We start from the raw sequence: 18,073 nt of genomic DNA, 5'->3' as shown, positions 1-18,073 counted from the left end.
TTCTCCGATTCTTGGCCAACAGATTTTTCATTGCCCAATGTGGGGCTAGTTCGAGTATTCATTGATTTTTCTTTTTTGAATTTATTTATTTCACTTTTTCTAAGTTGTCACTGGATGGTGCAGAATGGGGTCTGTCGGAGTGGGGCTCACGGCTCAAAGGTGATGGGCTTCCCCATGCTCCATTGTGCTCTTTCACACTTGGGTTATTTAGCATACTTATTAATTTGTTATTTGAGTTCTTATGCTTACACTTTGTTTCTACAGCTTCCACAATTGTCGTTGGTCCTGAGGAAGGCGGGCATCACTTGTCTACACCACGGAAACGCCTTTATGATTTGGTTTTCCTGGCGTTGACCCTTGACAATTATGAATACAATAGATGTTGGTTTTATGTTTTATGTCATTTTTTTCACGCACATATGTTTTCCAAGTGCATTAGTAATTAATATGCATTTAATAAGCAGCATTTATGCCTAAATGATTAGTCCACGCTCTGGACTGAAGAATCTGTGTTTTGGGTAATTAATTGTGACTGTATATAATACAAACATATTTACACAAGTTCATCTATACATATTGTGTGTATCACAAACATTCAATGTGTGTTAGTGTACACAACTCTGCATTCTGTCAAGTGTTTCAATGTTTAAATGATTGGATTCAGTTCCGATCTGCATGTTACATCTAAATCCTTTTTTTGGAGTCATTCCATATAATCAGTTCTGATGGGAACAACCTCTTTGATTTACTTTGTCTCCCCAGATCGCATCATTGCGGAGGCTTTCTGCTATTACTGTTATATTGTAGCAGGGTTCTTCCAAAGGTTGGATTCTATGATCAGGGCCTTCCTGTGGGCAAACGGCAGGCACAAGATAGCCCTGTCCACCTTGCGCAAGACTTGCGTAGATGTGGGGGATACAGCGCCCATGGCTCGAACTGTACTACTTAGAGGCCCAGCTGCAATACATTGCGGGATGGCTATCAGACAAACTTACTTCAGAGGCACAACTGCTGATGGGCATGGCACATACTGCAGTGATCAAAGAAGCCATGTGGATCACAGACCGCTGTCTGGGGCAATTGTCACACATGTCTAAGCTCGGCAGACAGATATGGAAGCGAACAGTGAGACTGCCCAAACTGCAAGATCACATGATAGCGGACTCATGTCTGGATGTTGATGAATTAACAGTTGCCAGGAGGTGGGATGAGGTGGGACTTGCCACATGGGAAAGACCAGTATGAAACTGTAGTTTAGGGACTTGGAAGTCTTGGTGCAGACAGAGGGGCTTCACAAGGGTCAATTTGTGAGATATGTGAAGCTTGTTAAGAGTGCTAAATGTAAATGTCCTGACTGGCCAGTGGAACCGGAACCTACGAAACTGCTGACTTTGCTGTACGAACTTGAAGATGGCTGGACGCCTGTATCCAGGCTGTATGTGAGTTTGTTGAATACGGCGTGCCAAAAGGGAACGAAACTGAGGCAGCTGTGGGAGACAGACTTGGGGCTTGTATTATTTGTATTTTTATTGTTTTATATAGCGCCTTAATCCAAGGCGCTTTACAGATAACAACCAGTAATACAAAAAAACATGGAACTGTAGACGTATTAGATGACAAGCAATGGGATAGCGCATTATGTTTTGTGAAAAAGGTCTCCCGTAACGCCAGATTCCGACTGCTCCAGTACAACCTATTGCAGAGAACATACATGACCCCCTAGCAGGGTTGCTAAATTCGCCACAAAGGTGTTGCCCAGCAGCCCATTGTGTCGGAAGGAAGATGCAGGACCTATGCACATGTTTTGGAGTTGCACATAAATGCCGGCCTTTTGGCAACACATTGAGTTCATGTGTACTGCATAGGGGTCACCAGATACCAATGGTCCCTGATGAAATGCTGGGTACCTACTCCATTCCGCACAGATATAGACCTGTGTAAAACTCATGGACCTAGCTGGTGTCCTAGCCAAGCGGAGAAACACCATGGCATAAAAACAGAAACCGGTACACAATTCCACCAGTGGCAGAATGATCCGAAGGTATGGAGCCAGGCTGAACCTGCAACTTGGTACAAGGGCATTCATGAGCCCACTGAGAACATAGCGGCCTGGAATGCACTCCTCCTGGAGATGTTTAACCCCTCTGACAAAAAGCCCCCGTCAACTCTTAGAGGTTCCTTCAATTTGATACATAGACTAATGTGGAATGCACTGTGGGGGCCTTCTCGAAACTGTGACACATGGACAAAAAGGTGGTGTTCGGCCTTGAAGGTGGACCCTCTTGCACCCCACACCTTACTATATGTGGTACGTGACTGCGCATGGCTAACACCCACCCATCAAAATTCACGAGATAGGAAATGTTTGGCGTGTTTTCTTTTGTTTTGTTTGTTAAATTGATATGATTACAGCCTTGACTTCTGTACTATGGTGGTATGTATTTAACAATAAACCGGTTTAAAATAAATAAATAAAAACAAAAAAAACCTATTGCTAATATCCAACATCTAGTCTCCTAACTTTGGGGATGTCTTACACATCCAGTATATTGCCATCCTCTGCTTAGCAACCACCGGTGCCAATCTCACAAAATTAATTTCAAATCTTGTGCATCCAGGAAGAGTCCCAAAGAGACAGCCTACCGGTGACACTGCTATAACTTGTTCAGTTATCTGTCTGTGTTTCTCAAGTACCTCCTTCCATTACCTAATACATGGGGTAACCATGTCAAATTAAGGATTTGGGCAGCCTAAACCTTTCATCTCAAACATGTTTCCGAACCGATGTTGTATTTGTTAGGTTTCAGGGTGAAGTCAGCTGACCTCCATTCATATGACTGATTAACCGCATAGATACAACATCCAGACACCATCATTTAGATAAAGTGTCCATAAAATGGGTCACTTTTTAAAAACAAAAATTCAGTGGAACAGGCCTGGGCCGACAATGTGGTGTTCTTTGCATCTATGATCCTTCTTGTGGCTAACATTCTCTCCATGTTGCGAGGTTATGCTCTTTTCGTAACCTACATGGGAACAAGGGCAGTGGGGAAAGTGAACATTCCCTGGAAAAACAGCATCTTGCATTCCATTTGCGAAACTGTCTTTGAAATGAAATCTGTAGGTCTTGTGATTTCTTAAGCTTCTATAATGTGTTTAGGGAGAAATATATATATATATATATCTCCTTTTCTATGGTCCTAGCACCACAGGAGAGAAAGTGTTTAGTGTAACACAGTTGTAAAATCTGTAGCATGACTGCCTTTAGGGTACTTGGCTCTATTCCAATGATATGAGGTTAACAAAATACGGTTAGAATACCATAGTGCACAGCTTAATCCAGAAATACCAGGAATGGGCTGCACTAATTTTTGGGCAGTTTGTGTATTGGATGGCTTCACGTTCAAATGACCAGGTTTTTGGGCAGTCTATAAATACAAGCTTTTAAACTTGGTATTGGATGTTGACTTTTATGCTAGTGACTTGTTTCTGAGGCGTAAGTGCATTAACCTAGCACCCTGAATTTGATGTTGGCAAATTCATAAATGTAAGGTATTTTAAAATACATTGAACAGTAATTTACCCCAGACCTGGTACAATGCACATTGAGTGCTGTAGGGGAATCATGGTGGCAACATTAAAGACACACAAGTGATCACAGTTCAAGGGTGTTGATTAAATTTTATAGTAAGGTTGGAAAAATGTCTAATCTAAACCTATAGGAGCAAGCTGCAACCATCAAATAATAATAAGGCAGTCCTAGTGGAATCTTGTCATATAAAAAAGGGCCTATACTAAGAAAAACCTATTGCCATTCCTTACGTTAAAAACAACAAAGAGTGGGGGATAAGTTCACAAGAAAGAAAGCAGTGTACACATCCAAGTCAGGATGTGGTAGCCGAGAGTCTCCCTTCCCTATGTTTTGAGCACGGTACAAGGTGGGATTTCGGAGCATAGCATAATGTTTTTCCAGCACAAGCCAACAGTTCTGCTCTCAGCTATCAGGGCCTTGGGTGGTTAAGTCTCTTCAAAAAAAAAAAAAAGTCTCTTGCCTCCGATCACCTGATGTATCCAAAATAATAAATAAAAAGTTCCTTTCCGCATGTACCTTGGGGGATGACTTTTCACCATGGGTCTGCCTCTTCCAGACTAAGACCCTCAAAAGTCCCCACCCGTTCAGTGGTTAACTCTCTTGCTTCCGAGGGCCTGATGGGTTTAAAATAACAAACTAAAGGTTCCTTTCGGATTGGAACTGGGGTGATGATTCTTCACCCCTTGGTCCCCTTCTTCCGGGCTCAGACCCCTCTTGACTATCGGCCTCCCTCCTTCGGGTTCACTATGGCTTGTATTCGCACACTTTCTCCTTTAGCATTCACAAAATCTTAATGTCCTTTTAAACAGTTCACTGCGGACATCCCTCTGCCAGATACACTCTTGTCAACACACTGTTCATCGGGACTTTTAGGCTCTGCCGCCTTCTCATCAGCATCCCACCGTCAGGTTCACTCTTGCCAACTTTTGCCAATCACACAATTCCTTCTGCTTTCTTACAACGCAGGATTCAATTCCATTAGCTTTTCAATTATCTGCCGGCCAAAGACTTTTGACTGTACAGAGGATTTTACTAGACCCCCGTATGACCACTTTGACCCCTTTCTCGCCTTTCCCAAGGCCTTCTGGTAATGGTAGTTTCAACAACAGGGTAACCGCCCCGAGTTTCCTGAGTGAGCGAGCACTCACGTGGTGCCTGACTCCTCCGCAGCTGGTTTTCCCATCTCACATTAACAGATCTTTGTATTGCTTCAATTAGCTGTTGGCTACTTTTGTTCAACACAGTTCGGTTTCTTATTGGCTCTCCCCTCGACTCACTGGCTGGGATGAACCTCTTGGCTTTTCTTCTCTCTGGGGTCAAGACCGGTACCACAGTTGCAAGGGTCTCTCCCCGGCTTGGTTATCAGCGCAGGAGGTCCCTGTGTACTGTTGACATCTGCTGCAACGCACGCTGGCTATTGCTCGCAGTCTTAAGATTCCTTCCGTGAAAGTTTCACAGGCCTGGCTCGGAAAGGACAATGTTGCTTCTCTCCTTGTCAACCTTTCGGTTTGCGCCATCTTTCTCCTCTTCTTGAACTGCTGTGCTGAGTTGGGTCTCTCGCCGTGCGGTCTGCCTTTATCGTCTTGTCCTCTCGTGCTCTACCTTTTTATCCCTGTGGGGAAGGGAAAGGGCTGTCATGTGTGTGTGATTCTGGTCAATGTCCTGACTTTGCCTGACCCTTGTCTTGGGGCATGTCGGGTGAACGGCTCTGGTGTTTGTCCGTCATCTCTCGTGTTGTTTGAAAGGGTTTGTGTTGGGAAAGGCGGCGGGGGTTTAAGTGTTTGTTTGAGTATCCTGTTGTAGGATGGGGCGAAGGTGTTATAAGAAGGGGGAATTAATATTCTTTGTCCTAGTGGGGTAGGTGAATTCGGAAGGGTGAGTTTGGTAGGGTTTGTGAAATATAGTGGGTAATTATGGGAACAATAGTGTTTCATCAATGCTGTGCGAGAGACTGTTTCTGGGTGTAACAAGGTTTGAAATCTTATGGGATTATTGTATACAGGGGTTTGGTGTCTGGGCAAGAAAGATTCAATGGGAGAAACAGAGGCAGATGTAGTGCAACCTACAAAGGTCTTGGGGATCTCGTACTCCTTTCCTTCTTCCCCGGTATAATACCACGTCTCTCCCGGGGGTCCCGCATCTAGCTGATCCTCTCTTGCTCGTCCGCCCCGTAGAGTTGGGGTCTGAGAGCATCAGCCCTTCCCAGGCCACCTGAGTAAGGGATTCTCGAGGCTTGCTTGGGAGAATACCCTCAGGTTTCTGATAGTGCAATATGTAGTCTACTTGTTTACTGCCTTAATATGTGCTTTACTGTCATAAAAATGCAGCAACTCCATCGCTGGTGCGATTGCATGAATGCAGCTGACTGTCTAACCTGTGTCGCTCCATGTGGCACAGCATATTGCTTTTAAGCTCCTCTGTATTGCTCATCAGGCATTCCACAACAGAAGTTCCCTGGTAGTTTCTCTGAGACTAATACATAATGACCTTCCAGTTTAGGATCTTCCTGGCATCTGCAGTGCCAGCTGTTAAATACTATAGATCTTGTGCGAGAAGAAGAGCATTATCGATTGATGCCCTTGCTTTACCTTTGCCATACACAATATGGTCTTCGCATCCAGCATAGTAACCTGCCCATACTTTCTCATGTCATACTTTATCTCCCAAGCAATGCCATATGACCAGTTTATGGCAAAGGAATGATCATTTTAGCACTTTTAAAAAAAAACTTTATAGAGTCATCGCAGGACGGAGCCGGTACAGGGTCAGCATAGTATCACAAACAATGTTACATTTGAACGTCCATATCGTATTACATAGTATTTGATAGAACAAGGTGTTGACAAGGGTGTAAAGTCATTATCCGACAGCATATTACAAAGGTATCCCCTAAACAGAGTCCAAATATCCATAGGGCGGCAAGTGGCAGATATGGTTAACACAAATTGTTCTTCACGTTCGTTCACCATCGTAACGTCCCTAAGAAAGTCCTCACAGCGGGGTGCATTCGCAGATTTCCAACCTTTCAGTATATATCGTTTTGTGATTACACAACCAATATTAAACAGTCGCCTAGTAGTCTCGGCTGCCTTTCCAATGTCCCTGAATAGATATTTCAGAGGGGACAGGGAAGCGGGAATGGAAGAGATTTCCTCAAGGATATCTGCAACTTCGCTCCAAAATACCACCACCAGGGGGCACGCCCAATACATATGATGGGCATCTGCGTTTGGTGCATCACATTACCGGTACATCCACCACAAACTTGGCTAATCTAGCGGGGGTGTAATGCAATTGTTTGAGTATTTTAAATTGAATTAGCCTCAGACCAGAGTTAAGAGACTCGGCTTTAGTGAGTTGTCAGTACTTTAGCCATTTCTCCTCACTTAAGGTGGCTCCCAGGTCGCGCTTCCAGCTCTCCTTTATGGTGTTACAGGTGGTTGAATATGCCTGAACTAGAGTATATACCACCGAGAACCCTTTCCTCCGCCCTTCAGTCGCTGTCATAGCCCTTGTACATTTGTGAGTGGGAGGCCCCATGGGGAAGGTGGGCCATTTAGCAGCAAACGCAGCCCTCGTGCGATGGTATTGGAATTGTTTGAGCAGTCCGCCCCCCACTGTGTCCATGAAGTCCCTCAACTCCACAAATGTGCCTTCAGGGAACCTATTTTGCTTTTTAAGTTGTTTAGTCTGGTCCCGTGTCCTTTTGTAGGGCTTTATCAAACGTGGGTGCGATACCTCAGTAATTCCATAATGGGACTTCCAGGTCGTATGGTATCTCAATTCCAACCCTCTTATACATTGTGGACCTCGCATGCACAGTAGCGCTTACCGGGTCGAACTCGTAGGGGTCTTTGTGGTTTAGATTAAAGATAATTGACCGAACATCAGAGGGGGATGCGGCATACTTCTCAATAGGGATGTGTGTGGTTGTGTCGCCGGGGTCAAACCAATGTTTAGCAAATTGTGCCTGGGTTGCTAAATAATATAATTCAAAGTCTGGGGCCGCGATCCCACGGCTCGATAACTGTTCCACCATCTTGGCCCATTTCATCCTCTGTCTTCACACCCCAAACAAACGAGGTAGCGAGCGATTGGAGTTTCATAAAGTAAGGTTTTGCCAGGCCAAATGGGAATATTACCGAAGCAGTACAGTAACTTGGGTAGAACTACCGTTTTAAGAAGAGCCACTCGTGAAATAGGGAGTTTCGTCCACAAATGTAATTTGGTTGTTAATGTACGAAGAAGTTCTTCATAATTATCGGTGTATATAGTGTGCTTTTATTGTTGGATACAACGACTCCCTCATTTTAGCACTTTTTAATATGGCTTTGATGATCTGCATATAATCCCCCTGTTGGGCCTACCACCTTTCTTTTTTAAAGCAAGTCCTTCGCTAGTATGTCCACATTTGGTGTATCATGTGTGTGCTCTGCACAACTAATTAGTTGCCATCCAAAGATATCTTCAGAGCTCTCTAAGAGCATCGAATGCCCTGCCCTCCCTAAAATCCTAGAGCGATTTACTATGATAGCGCCTCAACGAGATGCTAGACTGGTAGACAAGTTTCCAAATATTCAACACCATACAGATACAATTGTTTGTAACTCAAAGTTATAGATAGCTATCAAAAATACAACAGAACACTTTCCATTCATAGCTATGGAATAATTAACCACTGTCAAAACACAATGTGGGTTTAAATAAGTGTAAATTCTGAGCTCATAGACTCAAACCAAGGGAGAGAAATGCGTAATGTGATTGCATGACATCCTATCCAATTTATTCTATGATTTCATGTTCGGCCGCATAAAGCAATTGGTCCTTTTGATCTTAACTTCAACCGTTGAAGCATGTGCTTCATTGCAGTTAGTAAGGCTTCAGAGTTGCCACTGGAAGGAGCTTGAGCTATTGGCTGGGCCATCGGCAGTCCAAGATAGACAAACAACGCTTTCAATTGAAGATTCTTATTTCCAGGTTTACATAAACAATGACTTTGCTTTGTCAGATATTTGTCAGGAAACCTAGGTTTAAAAACAAGTCTGTTAACATAGTTGTAAAAGCTAATGGGGATACTTGGTAGAAGTGGTATTAGTGCCGACCAAAATTGTTAGTGCTATACTCCAACAGATTAGTGTACGGTCTGATTGTATGCTAGTAGTACTGCAGCATGGGTTTGCAGGATTGACATGTATGACCTTATTGTCATTGATAATAGCAGTAGTTTGTATTCTGTTCCCCATTCCCCTTGTGCCATTCTGATTTTTTATGAAGACAGTGATTTCTTTTGAATGGATTTTTTTTTCTCTTTCTAAAATCATGTGCAGCTAGAAAGTTAGCATCACGTTAGTAACATTTCTCCAAAAAAGCCTAGACCTGTTTCACTCAAAAGAGCCTCTTCAGTGCCCAACTTAGATTGGTGAAAGATTTAATTGTAATCAAAGACTTTGGTGAGGAGGAGGTGCAGAATTATGAATATTGCTAATAGGAACATACGTTGGCATTCTAGTTCTCCATTAGAAATCAATTAACCTAATGGTATAAAAAGTGAAGAAGGACCACAGCAGACGTCAAGCCATCCCTGGAGGAGCTGAGGACCAAGACACGGTCCGGCACAGGAAGAAGTGAATACTGCAAACGCTGTCGGAAGGAAGCAGGCATCTCTATCGGGACTGAAACGGAAGGGCCTGTCCAGTGGCTGGCGGAAGAGCAGCTGGACCAGAGAAAGCAGAAGTACTGAATGGACCTGAGCGGGCGAGAATGCTGGTGGAAGCCAGCAGCTGCAGAGCTACCGACCAAAGGGAGAATTACGTGCAGGCAGTGTGAAGCCCGACGAGTCCCAGGACAGACTGGTGCCCGCTTAGACGTTCCCTAAAGGTAGGGAAGGAAATGGGCCCGCTGGTGGGGACCAAAGGGAGTGTTGGCACTTAAGGGGAATTGTTAGAGAAGCCCAAGATAAGTATGGGGGTAGTGAAGAACCCCCAGCGAAAGAGAAATATTGTGAATGATAAGGGGGGAGGACTCCCGAAGAGAGGCCAGTGCATACACCCACAAAGAGAAAATCAAAGAGGACTTTGTCAACCATCTTTTTCGTCACAATACTTGGCATGTTAGTGAAATAAGTCTGTACAGCAAAGTAAGAGTAAGCCAAGAGAACTTTGTAAATTATCATTGTCATGACAGTACATGTAGTGAACCAGGTCTGTCCAACGAGCTGAAGAGAGAAATACTTGTCGAAGACCCACGATCTGAAAAGGCATGAGAGAGTGACGCAAGCACTCATGGCCATACTTGTCAAGCCAGAAGACCACGTTGGCTATACTGGGGAAATCTGGGTCAAAGATCATACTTGTAAATGAGGAAGAAAGAAAACGAACAAACAAAGATTACCATGGGATGGGTTTCATTCCACCAGAGTATCGCTGAATGTAAAGTGACTGTGAAACCAAGATACCAGTAGATCTGAGTCATTCTCCAGATAGTGCTACCTCCACAGGGAAAAGCCAAGAAGCCCGGGGAAGGGAGTCATTCCCCCTAGGTTGAAGAAAAGCCACAGTTAAGAGAAGCGAGTCATTCTCTTGCCAATTAAGAGAACTGAATATGAAATCTTGAGGCCAGGGCAAGGGAGTCATTCCCTCTGTCAGGACAAGTACTGTGTGGGGAACAAGGAATCCAGGGGAAGGGAGTCATTCTCCCTGGAGTGAGGAAACTGTGAACCTTCTGATACAGAGTTTTCTAGGAGTGATAGTCCTTTGTGAAGTATTGAGACCAGGGGGAAGGGAGTCATTCCCCTGGTTAAGAACTTTCAACCAGAACTGTACCACCCAGTCCAGGAGAAGGGAGTCATTCTCATGGACCAAGAACATTAACGCAGCCTTCTAGTTTAGTTATACATGCAAGGGACAAAGTTAGAGATTCTGACACTTCTTTAATTTACAAGGACTTCCTCACAGACCCATTAGCACATAAGTTGAGGTAGGGAAAGCCCTGCTAGAAGTAGGGAAAGTTAGGTTTTCTCTTTATTTACCTGTGTGTCAGTCTCCTCATTCTGCACCCTTACACGGTTTACAAATTAGCATAGTACTAGGGGGGCCAAGTGGTGTTTTTGTGCAATCGCCTATAAAGAAAGGGAACCTAAGCTGAAGATGCCCATTGGAAACTTTGATAGTCAGTGGTACATTACTTTCAGGCCTCTGGTGTCACTTGGTGATGGGATGTTGATTCACTCCAGCAGTTTTTCTCTATTCTTCTAAATGTACTTGTATAATTTGTGTAGCCTAGCAATGACGGGTGACTGGTCTGTCTTTTTTTAGGACAATTTGGGCCTGTAAACCTATCGAACTGCAAAAACAATAACTAGAATTCAAATCATTTGTCAAGGCAAACAAAGTGCAGTGTACGTTTAGAATGTAAAACAGTGTGATAAATGAAGGCATGTGTATCAGTGTACTTCAATGCATTTCTTATTAGCCCACTGTAGGGTGTCCAAGGTTTGTTTGAACAGGTGAGTTTGTCACAGTTTCCTGAGGAATAGGTAGATTGATATCCCGCTCAGGCAGGTGGTTCGTGGTTTAGAAGAGTGGTCCTTCAACCAGTGAACCTAGCCTCATTTCTGCTACCTTTTGACTGACATTCAGCTGTCTTAATGACTAACATACATAATCCTCCTACGAGAGGTGCCTTTGATTACAGAGCACTGAACTTGAACAGTACAGTTTTTATGTGACATCCTCTCAGCAGGTTTTCCAGAATCCCTACATTCTACAGTGTCTCTTCATGAATTTGTGAAAGACTGAGCTGAATGTCTACAGATTCTGATCTCCTGGTTGTTATATGGCTTTTATTTGCTTGGATGTAAGGTCACAATATTTCTTGCCTCTTTTTAGTTTGAGTTAGTTTGAGTTATTTACAGTCTATTCGTTCATCCTGTAGGATTCCGGAGAGAAGATGGCAGTAAAATCGTGTCGACTGGAACTTAGTGCGAAGAACAAGGACCGATGGTGTCATGAGATCCAGATAATGAGAAAGTAGGTTTCTGTCGGGCAATGAAGATTGATTTGTATTTGTTCATGGTAAAAGGGAAGTGGCATAGAACAGTAAGAGTAATGAACCCTGCATAATAGGTTATATCTTTGTTTACCCTTAACACTGAAATGATTGTATTTGACATTTGTAAAGCGCAATGCTCCAAATGGACTTCTCTTTGACTACCAAGGGGAGTCAGGAAAAGGAACATTAAAGAGTTATTATCCTTTCTTAAAGGAAACAGTTAGTGGCCCATATTACAGGTTCATCCTGCTCCCCACGATACCAGTGCTCATCCAGCTCCCTCACACCATCTCAGGCATTCCAGACACTCAGACCCAAATAATACACAACACACCAGAAGTGGGGTGAAAAGCGCTGTAATGCTAACACACACCAGTGCTTGGGAGGGCTGCATTCGGCTCTGCCCCTCCCAGGCTTGGCTCATCCTTATGTACAATGCCCTAGCTACATCTTGTTCTCCACCCATTAACAAAACAGGTCATTGTGCCGAACAGTGGGAAAGAAAGTAAATTTCATAACAGTAGACTGTCTCTTCATGACAGCCTCTATCAGCCTTGGGACTTCAGCCAACAGCATCGTAACTGTTTTATTTCTCAGGCGGAGCTGTTATCAGGCCCGGCACTTTAATGCCTCAAAGCATTCCACAGATGAGCTATGCTCTGCGACATCGCTTGCATGGCTGTTCAGTTGTTAGTTTTTTTTTTTTTTTTCAATCTGAGGGCACCTGGCTAGGTCCCGATTTACCCAGGTGGGTATGCGTAGTATAAACAAAATAATCGGGATGGGGAGATCCAAAACAACGACACAGAAGTGCTAAGTGTGTGGGTTTATTATGTATTCACACAGGACGTGGTAGATAACTTCACAATTTAATTTACATTACTTCCGATAAGCACGAAAGTTTAGTTGAAAAAGACGGACAGGGTTGGTTTATGCAGTAGTGACACGGATGGGTGTAGGCCTCTGAAGTATAGAGGTCGGCACTACACTGGGATACATGTTGCCTCATAAATCGAGGGGGTATAGGAACCCGCAGTTACACAAAACAAAAAGTGCACACAACAATCTTTGAATTTTAACGGGTGCAAGTAATGATACAGTTGTGATAGGAAGTTCGACACAGGGAGTGACACAAGGTGTGTTTCGGCCAAAGAAAGTGGCTTGGTTGTAGCCGTCTTTGTGCTGGCCTTCGTCAGGAAAAAGGGGCACCAGTGGTGGTGCTGTCCGTGCTGTCTGTGGGTAAAACAGAGCTATTAGGATCTCGGATAGTTGTACGTTAAGTACTATAAGTATTAAATACGGGCCTAATTGTTGCCCACGTTGTACACCATGTGGTGTGTCTAAAAGACAGCTTACCTGCCGTGCAGGGAATCAGGTGGGTGCTGTCAGGGAAGCCGCGAAAAGTGCGGAACGTCCGGTGCTGGGATTAGCACTTGGTGAAAGGCTTTAGTTTCCTAGGGGCTGGCGTGGTTCAAAGACTCACGAAGCCGGAGTTGGGCGTAATTGGACCCAAGTCTGAAATGAAAATTAAAAACCGGTATAAGTAACCTGTGAGGGTCAAGTGCGCCGGGGAGTATGTCCGCGTAGGAGTCAAGGGGGACTTACTGTTGTCTGGATGGTACGCTGCCGTGCTGGACGTGGACTGCTGGGAGCCGGATGAGTCGGACAGCGAGGGAGCCGTGTTGGACTGTATAAAGGACAGCCAGTGGCTGTGGACAGGCGAATGGGAACCCGCGATTCAAGGGCGACACCCAGCTTGGGCCAATAAGATGGCTGTGCGCCGTGTCCCAATGAAAAGGCGGTACTCCGTGTGTGATGTTGGGTAATGTAGTCCGGTGCGGTGTATGGGAACTACTGCTCTTGGATACTTGCACAACATAACAGGTGGGATACATGGTTGCAAACATAGGTCATTTACGTGCGCCATGTGGATGGGCGAATGCCGACCACCACTACAGATGGTTAAACAAAATAGACTCTCGTATACAATAGTGTTCACAAGGTGGAGGAGTTAGTGCCAGTACAATAATGTTCACAAAGTGAACAACATTGGTTTCTAATGTGTGTCAGGACACAAGTTCATTCTAGACGGTCGAGCGTGGTGGCCACTTGGAGGAGTACTCTAGAAGTGTTTCCATTCGACGGTGACATTTAGGCCGTCTTGCACAGAGTTCAATTTGTAGACCCATTTTTGTTCTAGTTTAGTGAGGGCAATGTTTATGTCACCTCCTCGTCTTTGTGGCTGGAGTTGTTGGACCACGGTCCATGTGAATTGTTCGTGGGTATGCTTCTTCTTAGTGAAGTGTTCGACCAAGGGTTTGTCCTCGACTTGGTTTTTGATGCATGATCTGTGTTCATTAATCCTTTGTTTGACAGGTCTAATGGTTTTGCCAATATAAATCAGATCACAGGGACACTTAATGGCGTAGATCACGTGTTTGCTCTCGCAGTTGGTGTGGCTGTTCTGTTTCCACACCAAGTTCTTGTGGATGAAAGTTTTGCTGTTCGTAGTAAAACGGCAAGCTACGCATTTACCACAGCTGAAGTGGCCAACTACTGGTGGAAGGTTCCATAGTGTGGTGGCTGGTTTGGTAGGTTCTAGGAAGGTGTGGACTAGGGAATCTCTTAGATTTCTGTTCTTTTTGAAGGCAAACAGTGGTTTCTTGGCGAGGGTACCTTCATTTTTAATCAGATGCCAGTGTTTGTTGATGGTATTTTTGATGAGGTTGCTGACTGGGTTGTATGTGGTGACGCACACAGTTCTATTGTTCGGGTCTCTTTCTTTGGTCGTTAGGCAAACCTCATCAAAAATACCATCAACAAACACTGGCATCTGATTAAAAATGAAGGTACCCTCGCCAAGAAACCACTGTTTGCCTTCAAAAAGAACAGAAATCTAAGAGATTCCCTAGTCCACACCTTCCTAGAACCTACCAAACCAGCCACCACACTATGGAACCTTCCACCAGTAGTTGGCCACTTCAGCTGTGGTAAATGCGTAGCTTGCCGTTTTACTACGAACAGCAAAACTTTCATCCACAAGAACTTGGTGTGGAAACAGAACAGCCACACCAACTGCGAGAGCAAACACGTGATCTACGCCATTAAGTGTCCCTGTGATCTGATTTATATTGGCAAAACCATTAGACCTGTCAAACAAAGGATTAATGAACACAGATCATGCATCAAAAACCAAGTCGAGGACAAACCCTTGGTCGAACACTTCACTAAGAAGAAGCATACCCACGAACAATTCACATGGACCGTGGTCCAACAACTCCAGCCACAAAGACGAGGAGGTGACATAAACATTGCCCTCACTAAACTAGAACAAAAATGGGTCTACAAATTGAACTCTGTGCAAGACGGCCTAAATGTCACCGTCGAATGGAAACACTTCTAGAGTACTCCTCCAAGTGGCCACCACGCTCGACCGTCTAGAATGAACTTGTGTCCTGACACACATTAGAAACCAATGTTGTTCACCTTGTGAACATTATTGTACTGGCACTAACTCCTCCACCTTGTGAACACTATTGTATACGAGAGTCTATTTTGTTTAACCATCTGTAGTGGTGGTCGGCATTCGCCCATCCACATGGCGCACGTAAATGACCTATGTTTGCAACCATGTATCCCACCTGTTATGTTGTGCAAGTATCCAAGAGCAGTAGTTCCCATACACCGCACCGGACTACATTACCCAACATCACACACGGAGTACCGCCTTTTCATTGGGACACGGCGCACAGCCATCTTATTGGCCCAAGCTGGGTGTCGCCCTTGAATCGCGGGTTCCCATTCGCCTGTCCACAGCCACTGGCTGTCCTTTATACAGTCCAACACGGCTCCCTCGCTGTCCGACTCATCCGGCTCCCAGCAGTCCACGTCCAGCACGGCAGCGTACCATCCAGACAACAGTAAGTCCCCCTTGACTCCTACGCGGACATACTCCCCGGCGCACTTGACCCTCACAGGTTACTTATACCTGTTTTTAATTTTCATTTCAGACTTGGGTCCAATTACGCCCAACTCCGGCTTCGTGAGTCTTTGAACCACGCCAGCCCCTAGGAAACTAAAGCCTTTCACCAAGTGCTAATCCCAGCACCGGACGTTCCGCACTTTTCGCGGCTTCCCTGACAGCACCCACCTGATTCCCTGCACGGCAGGTAAGCTGTCTTTTAGACACACCACATGGTGTACAACGTGGGCAACAATTAGGCCCGTATTTAATACTTATAGTACTTAACGTACAACTATCCGAGATCCTAATAGCTCTGTTTTACCCACAGACAGCACGGACAGCACCACCACTGGTGCCCCTTTTTCCTGACGAAGGCCAGCACAAAGACGGCTACAACCAAGCCACTTTCTTTGGCCGAAACACACCTTGTGTCACTCCCTGTGTCGAACTTCCTATCACAACTGTATCATTACTTGCACCCGTTAAAATTCAAAGATTGTTGTGTGCACTTTTTGTTTTGTGTAACTGCGGGTTCCTATACCCCCTCGATTTATGAGGCAACATGTATCCCAGTGTAGTGCCGACCTCTATACTTCAGAGGCCTACACCCATCTGTGTCACTACTGCATAAACCAACCCTGTCCGTCTTTTTCAACTAAACTTTCGTGCTTATCGGAAGTAATGTAAATTAAATTGTGAAGTTATCTACCACGTCCTGTGTGAATACATAATAAACCCACACACTTAGCACTTCTGTGTCGTTGTTTTGGATCTCCCCATCCCGATTATTTTGTTTATACTGTTCAGTTGTTAGGCCAGTTCTTAGGCAAGTCTTTAGGCCAGTCCATTTGTATCCAATGAACCTCAAAGAAACCAAAAGAAAGTGCAGAATCAGAAATGTAACGTTTAACAGCCCATGCATCTTTACAGAGGGAACTCCATATTTTGGCAACCAAGACTTTACAAAGGTCTAGGCCAAGGGAAGGTTTTTTCAAAGTGTGAGGTGCTAATCTGCCATTTGTCTGGAATTTACTTTTCTTATGGGCCGGTGAGCATAATTCTATCTCCTAGGTATTGGGGTGCTGTGGTCATGTAATGTCTTATGGACGAATGTAAGAGCTTTGAAAGAAATGTGCAACTTTGCTGGCAGTCAGTGCAATTCTTGTAGAACAGGGGAGATGCCCGCTCTCTACGTATTTTTAGCCACTCCTGCTGTTCTTTCAAAAGAAATGGAAGGTAGTGGAAAATGTTCTGATTGGCCAGAGGAACAATATACTGCCATAATGTAGCTTGGTGCTACCCATGGCCTGAGCGACAGTGGAACAATCTGCCTCAGAGAAAAAGAGGTGGAAACTTGTATTGTAGTTGGTGGAACTTAGTAAAATACTCACATCGGGTGCAATGATAAGAGACTAGTCTAACAAGACTCCCAGTAATCTTACGTGCTTTTGGTTAGCCAGTCAGACATTCTTGAGTTTTATGTGCTTAAATTTCATATTTCTTTTCCTTGAGTTGCTCTATGGCAAGAACCATGGTTTCTGGCTCTGCTAGATTGTTTCCATCAACTACCCCAAAGGATTGAAAATCTAGTGGATAGGATCAAGGAATCTGGCTGGGGTCCCCTGACAGGCCAAACCAAATCTGCGAATCATCTGCGTAATTGTGGAATGATGCACCCTCTTTGGTCAGCAAGTCATGTACACACTTCATTTAGATGGTGGCCACGGCTTGAGCCAGAGCTGATTGCCGAGGACTCTACAATGAACCATGCTCTTTGAGGATTCAAGGGTGCATATGTTCTATCAGCCCACATTAGAATATCAATGAGACACACATTGTTGTCTTCTTTTTCTTTTCTCTCTTTTGCCTCTTCAAGCACATTCTTAACCAAAGAAGCTGTGACAGTAGATCCGCCCATATTCTACTATCAATCCCGCTGAGAACGGCGGTCTCACAGCCCAATTGTACACTGTGCCTCCAACCACGTGGAGCCAGTCTAAACCCAGGACACTTGTCCAGGTCAGTAAGTGAGCTACAGCAAGCCACAGGACAACTGTAAATGTTGTACCCCCACTTGGTCTTTAATTATTTTAATGCATGCAGGCCTCATTAGCACTAGACTCATCCCTTTACAGAGATGCACCTAATAGCAAGTTTGCCCCGCATTTTTATGTATTTTCTATTTAATACTTTTTCTCGTTTACCACGACCAAAGACTAGGTCCCTGTTTTCCTAAGAATTTACAGACACCAATTGTCTTGCACTTATTATTTACTTAAGACAAAAAACTTTGTTAACGATGGTTCAAGGTTTTTTCATTTTTTCATTCATTTGTTTATTAATATTTTTTTGTATTTTTCAAGTTGTTTGCCACAAATATGTTTGTTTTCTGTTCCTTTCTCAAATGCACTTCTAAAAATGAGAAAATGAATGTATTTTGACGAACGATGTACCTTAAACACCTATAC

At 44.3% G+C, this 18,073-nt stretch overlaps 1 protein-coding gene across 1 annotated transcript in view; it reads left to right on the top strand.

Annotated features, from left to right (window-relative positions):
* The window catches only part of LOC138472665 (inhibitor of nuclear factor kappa-B kinase subunit alpha-like), a 1,781,717-nt gene that overhangs the window by 237,140 nt on the left and 1,526,504 nt on the right, over positions 1-18,073 (top strand). The window contains exon 2 of the mRNA XM_069610956.1: positions 11,525-11,619. Coding sequence (XP_069467057.1) covers positions 11,525-11,619 — 95 coding nt within the window. The remainder of the gene's footprint in view (positions 1-11,524; positions 11,620-18,073) is intronic.

This window comes from Ambystoma mexicanum, chromosome 8, assembly GCF_040938575.1.
Source record: "Ambystoma mexicanum isolate Mex_15411 chromosome 8, UKY_AmexF1_1, whole genome shotgun sequence".
NCBI classification, from domain to species: domain Eukaryota; kingdom Metazoa; phylum Chordata; class Amphibia; order Caudata; family Ambystomatidae; genus Ambystoma; species Ambystoma mexicanum.
Note: the sequence above shows the minus strand (reverse complement) of the source record. Positions and strands in the feature narration are given on the sequence as shown.